Source organism: Pristis pectinata, chromosome 9, assembly GCF_009764475.1.
Source record: "Pristis pectinata isolate sPriPec2 chromosome 9, sPriPec2.1.pri, whole genome shotgun sequence".
In the NCBI taxonomy this organism is placed as follows: Eukaryota; Metazoa; Chordata; class Chondrichthyes; order Rhinopristiformes; family Pristidae; genus Pristis; species Pristis pectinata.
In genome coordinates, this window is record NC_067413.1 from 67,519,989 (window position 1) to 67,526,359 (window position 6,371).

The 6,371-nt window shown below is 33.2% G+C and overlaps 1 protein-coding gene across 4 annotated transcripts in view; it reads left to right on the forward strand.

Moving 5' to 3' along the window:
- The window catches only part of LOC127574359 (protein EFR3 homolog A-like), a 110,408-nt gene extending 104,594 nt beyond the window's left edge, over positions 1-5,814 (forward strand). For all 4 annotated transcript variants that reach the window (XM_052023307.1, XM_052023306.1, XM_052023309.1 and 1 more), the window contains 3 exons: positions 385-488; positions 1,028-1,077; positions 3,126-5,814. In XM_052023307.1, the coding sequence (XP_051879267.1) occupies positions 385-488; positions 1,028-1,077; positions 3,126-3,231 (260 nt within the window). In that variant the 3' untranslated portion in view covers positions 3,232-5,814. The remainder of the gene's footprint in view (positions 1-384; positions 489-1,027; positions 1,078-3,125) is intronic.
- Positions 5,815-6,371: the final 557 nt, after the last annotated feature.

Here is a 6,371-nt window from a genome sequence, read left to right on the forward strand (position 1 = left end):
TTCCAGAGGGAATTGGCATGTAGAATAAACTTGTGTAATCCAGGCCCACATTTGTTGGATTTATTTTACAACCTGGTTCTGAAGAGAATTTGGTGTGTTTGTGTGTGTAAATAAGGCAAATTTAGTGCAAGATATCATTCATTGTTTTGTGGTGCAATGTTGATTAGATTTGAGTATACTGTGGCCTCTTCATGGATTAAAACTGGCAGAAAGTTATTCTACTACCAGTGGGTTCTCTTGGATGATTTGTGACTGAATTAGATTAAGAAATTGAAACTTCATAATATTGCTTTCCTGGCATTATTTTGTTGACATTTATTTTTATAGTTTCAGTACTATCCTTGTCATTTTAATGAGTTCGAATTCATCCTTTCTGTAAATCAGATAGCCAAAATCTTGAAGAACAAGAAAGAGAGAAGCGGCGTCAAATAATTGAGAAGTTTCAGAAAGCACCATTTGAGGAGATTGCAGCTCAGTGTGAATCCAAGGTTAGACCAACCTTCTAATGCAGTGTAAATGCAACATATAATGCTAATAAAAGCAAATCAGTATTGCATCAGATCAAAGTAGTTTTATAACAGCAGTGTATTTAACAGGCCTCATCTATGCTCTGTTTATTGCATATTCTCTATCCACTAAAAGCATCCTTTTCTTCGTGAGCGTGTACAGCCTGATGGTTGAGTTTTTTTTTCCCAAGCTAATAATTTCTAATTTTTGTATGCACACTGTAGAATTTCTGTTCATTTTGGGGTCTGCTGAAAGTGAAATATTTCAATACATTTAAATGAATATGTGAGCCTAAAGGATGGTTGCCTGTGAATAAAAACCAAAATTGTCTTTGTCATGATATTCAACATTATTTCTTCAGCTATTTATATATTTTAGAAATGATCTGGTAAAACTCCAATTATAGGGCTGGTCTTAAAGCTTGACTGGCTCAAAAACTAATGATAAATAACCAAATAAGTCTTGTATGAAATTGCAATAGTTTATTTCCCACGATAAGTCTTACTTATCTCCCTTCCAGTCAAACCTCCTCCACGACAAGCTTGCAGAGATATTTGAATTGACAATACGGTGAGTGCTTCTGTTTGAGTAAAATCTTTAAGTCTATTCATTAATTTTATTATAACCAACTAATAGATAATGAAGTACAATAAAATGAGTGTCCAGTTATTACAAAACAATTATTTTGTTAACTTACACATTGAATTACCTTCTGTTATTAGTCTCTGACTTTACCAAAAGTGAAGAATTTTGATATAGAACTGTTCAAATACCAATGTGTTATAACCATACAACTAATGTTCCATCATATTTAATCATACTTCACAAATTAATAATCTATCATCACACATGGACTACCTTTTGAAATCTGTCTCTCTTCCTCTTTCTTCCACCACCCCCCCCCCCCCACCCCACACACACTTCTAAGAAGTGACCTTGACGACCAAAATATTTCCTCAATTTTGAATACATTTTCAAGTCTTTTTCAATGAGGCCAAATGTAAAACAAAAAAAAAATGTGCATTTACCTCAGCAGTGAATAGAATCAAATTCTTCATGAGTATCGCTGGCAGTGTAATTAAGTTTAACGTTCATGGTTTACTGTCCAGGACTGTAAACATATTCCAGGTAATGGTAATGATCAGGGAAAAATTGTAAAGATCACAAGCAAATCATATATACAGCAACTAAGATCGTGCCTTTGCAATCAACTTATTCCAACTCTAAAATTGACCTTCTTATGCACATTTTATGATTTTCTTTGTAAAATTATAGTATTTTAAATGAGAGTAGGAAAAAGAATATTGGATATTTTCTGACAAGCTGAACTTTAGAATGCAATTGTGTTCCACAAATCTCTATGAATTCAAATGTTCTGCTACTCTACCCTCAACTATTTCCAATAAATAGAAAGCTCTGTACCTGGCAATTTGTGTATTGTCCCTATATTACTGTTTGGAAAACCAGTGCTATCATTAATCCTAAAACAGTCAAAGTTTATGCTGTGTGACTTCAGCATTCATCTATCAAAGATGCACATTTTTTATGTTTATAAAGGGTACAGCATGAATCTGTCTTTTATTCAACTGCATTGTGTTGTGTTAGAGCTGTTGTGTACCTGAAATCAAATGCCTGAAATGTTGTACCCAAGAGCCAAGTTAGGTTTCATTGTGATGTGACATAGTGTAAGTTTGTACACAATTAAGAGTATTTCCATAATTTTCAAAATTCTAAACCTTGATATAAACCTTAAGCTAAATTTTAAGTGAGATATTTTTCGTTTCTAACTAATAAGTAGGTAGATCTTGAATGACGTTTAGTACAACTAACAAGTTTGCCTTCCATTTCACCACATCGCCTTCCATTTCACCACATCGCCTTCCAAACTACCCATGGCCAGCTCCAATAAACCCCTCCTGCCCTACTTGTGGCAGATTCTGTAGTCCTAAATTGGCCTCATCAGCCACCTCAGAAGCCAGAGAGCCGGAGCAGAAATGGGGCTTCCATTATCCCAAAGGATTGTAGAGATATGAAGAACGATAGAGATGTGTAAAAGATTCTGTTATGTGAAACATAGTTTGAAAAGTGTGGTAGGACAAGTTAACAGGAAAGTAAATATTTTCTCAAATAAAACCCTTTGCATACACTAAAAAAAAATTGTCATTACATTACTACTTTTGAATATCTAAACATCATAACTGGGGGAAAATAGTTAAGCTAGGTAAAGTGCAACTACATTTCAGTTTGCAAGACACCATCCATTTGCAACCAGCATTTTCAGTATCAGAGACTAGAATGGATGTGACTTTGGAAACTTATGAAGGTAGAAATAGGTTTTGGGATCCTGTGCGTTCAAAATTGAGCATCAACTACTACAGATGCAATGTTGTCAGTAGAATACCTCCTGGGCAGAAAAAGTGAACATCTTCCATGCTTAATCTGCTTTTTATTTAAATACAACTTTATTGAAAGAAAATAAAGAGACCTATTCTCTGAAAATACTGTTTGGCTTTCAAGCACAGTGACAGATGTGATATTCATTGGTCTAAATGTTTAAAAATAACTTTATTCAAGGTGGGAAGAAAGTCAGTAATCTGATGTAGAATTTTTTCTAGCAGGCCGCCTCCAAGCCCATCGGGATCTATGAGTGTGACAGCTGGCCATGTTCAGTATCATTCCATCCCAGTCTACGAAATGAAGTTTCCAGACCTCTGTGTTTATTAGTTGCTGCTTCTGTTTGAGATACCTCCATTGATTTACTATTTTTCAAAATAATGTTTGGAGTACTTCACTGAATCTCTCAATAAATTAGTTGAACAATCAGTTAATTATTAGGGCTTGCTGGACTGGTGTTCACTGTGATGTGCTCTAGTCCTTTAAATGTATGATGTCTAAATGTATAAGTATCAGGTAGTACAAGTGTGCATTTAAAAACTTACTATTTACTTAAGCAAAAAAATCTTGTTTCACCCTGCAAGAGGTCCAACATGTTGGAGGAATTGCTAACATTCACAACTGTGAAAGTGTAGTCATGAACATAATTATGCATGACTTTTATATTAAAAATAAAGTTAATCCAGTAAAAGAATGGACTTTATCAAATAATTTGTGATAACTTTTTTATAATGTCATATTTGTTGATTAGAACTTTTAAATGAATTGTCATTTTTGTTCAGCAGCATTCCAAACATGTAAAAATGTAACAAAACAGTTCTTGTTAACAATTTTCAATTCTGATTTATTCTCCGAGCCATCCACATTGAGCATTGAAGCAAATTGGTTTTGCAAATTAGAGCTATATGAGAAATGGGTTGATTTTATTCACTTTTGGTACCTAAAATCCCATCTAGATTGCTGGTATTCAATGTCTACACAACTATTTACATTGGATGAAATCAATTGTATAAAGTTGCACAACATAATCTAGAGACTTAGTAATGCAGAGTACTGCAATGAGCATGGCATAAATGTGCTTGATGTAAAGCATCAAGAGAACTATTTCCAATGTACATATGAAAAGTTAATTGTATATTTCAGCCAACTACTTTTTTAAAAAGCCGAACTTTTCAGATATTAGATGTGTAGGATAAAATATCACTGAAATCATTTGCAGCAATCCTACTTAAGAATGTTTCTGCTATTCTTTAAAAGCTATTGTTTGTTTCAATTATACCTGCAAAATATCAATGTTCTTATGGTCAGTTTATGCATTTTAATAATTGACAAATTAATAGGTAATATAAACCAGAGGATCCAAGACTCTTTAACAGTCCCCATTACAGGTAGCATTGGGTTTTTTTCTGCATCCCTCCCCAACCTAATTCTCCACACTGAATAATAACTATTCCCTTTTCAGAAGAAAAACAGCTTGAGTCAGTGTTCCATTAAATATACACTTAAAACACTGTTTCAAAAAAAAAACACAGCATTAAATATAATTTGTATAATTCTACCCTGCTTGCTGGTTATGTGCATTTACATCAGACTGTATGTTCATTTTGGCACCACTAGACAAGAAGTAGCTGCAGATAATTTACATTACAGTGTATTATGGAACATTTGTTTTTGTTGCATTAAGTTTTCACATTGCATATTTTTAAATGGCCAATTCTTTGCACTCTATCCCTTTTTGACTTTTATTATGCCTGGAGTTTCAAAACCTAGAATATAGGCTGCATATCCAGCTTTATTGAATAACTATATGATATTAATTTGTTATGGCATATTTGTTTTTAAGAATGTACACGGCCAGTTTTTATCATTTTGAAACCCAATTTTTTTTTAATAAGTTGACTATTTCAAATAATTCTGGAGGGCACACATGAAATATCTATGCACTGGACCAGTTCAAACAAGTCTGAGATGCTGAGGTTAAACGTCTATATGTAATAACAGTTTTTCTTTTTTGTATTAGCTTAAATATTAAAATATGTAAATGCAGATAAAGTACAAGGAATACTAGATAAATTAATTGCTTTTTTTTTGAGGTTTTGCAAAACTTTCACCAGTCAGCCAAATTTAAAGCAGCAGTTCTGAGAGTGGCAGGGATATGCTATTTTATAGTAGGATTGAAATTCATTCCTTTGCTATTCTAGTCAAGTGATTTAAATGTGGTGCTTTTCACGTTATTTTGTTTAATTTTGAATATCTTTGCTTTCAATTTAAAACTTCATATACTTTTGGAAGTAATAGGTAAGTTGCTGTCTGTTTTTAATCTTCTATATTTAATCAAAATTATGATAACTGTATAATGTGAGAAAAGGTTGCATTGGACATTCTTCCCTTTTCACAATGTTTAATTTTTTTAACCAAATAAGTGGCAAACCCAAAAGTTTCAATGCTGGAAGCTGCAGTCTCCTTTGGACTTGATTGATACTGTGAGCAATAGTATTTTTGTATTGGTTAAAGTCAAATGTTTGCATTAATTGAATGTTCTGACTTTATTGAGCACTTTTGAAAATACCATTTGTTCTTGAGCAAGTTTTTAATGTTATCAGTGGAAGGTTTGTGAATTTATGCCATAAGACCAGAGTCAATTCTGTTTATAATGCTCATGGAAAATATTACTTCAAATTTAGTCTGCTTTGATGCATGCGCTGAAACTAGGATCATGTGTGATGATGTATTATGTAATCCTAGTCATGTATCATGTATTTTCAGATGAGGCTTCACACCTTGAATGTATTTATTAATGTTTAAAATGTAGGCTTCTATGAATTCAAGCTTTATCAACCTTCAGAAATGTTAAACTTAATGGGAAGTGAAATGTTGCACAATTAAAAGAACAAAATAAACAGCTTTGCTGTAGCTTGTAGCATGTTTTCATTAAGGAGAGGGGTTTCATAATGCATGATTGACATTCAGATATTTTAACATTCATATGTTATGAAATTATTCAGTGAATTGTGAACATTGTACAACAATTGCCTTGCCAATGTGTTTAAATATTATTAGACAGGCATGAGAATGACATGTTATCAATCTTCATTTATACTTGTTGCACAGCAGTGTTTCGGATCTTTGTGAATTTTATTTGAGATTTTTGACAGGCACAATGCATTACCATCTTATTCCTCTCGGTAATTTGCATGTCTTGGGCCCACCTCAGTGCATCTTTACCTAAAGGTCACAAATGGAGCTTAAGAGCATACCTGAAAACTGTGCTTCTGAGATGTCACAGGTATATGTGAAAACAGACTTGGCAAGAGCAGAAAAAAATAAAGATGGATGCAGAGATGCTGTTTTCCCAGGAACCATTATTCCTAACCTCCTTTTTCTGTTTATTAATCAATCCTTAACCCATGCCAGTATATTAACCCCAATCCCATCTGCTCCTACTTTGTTTAGTAACTTCTTATCAAAGG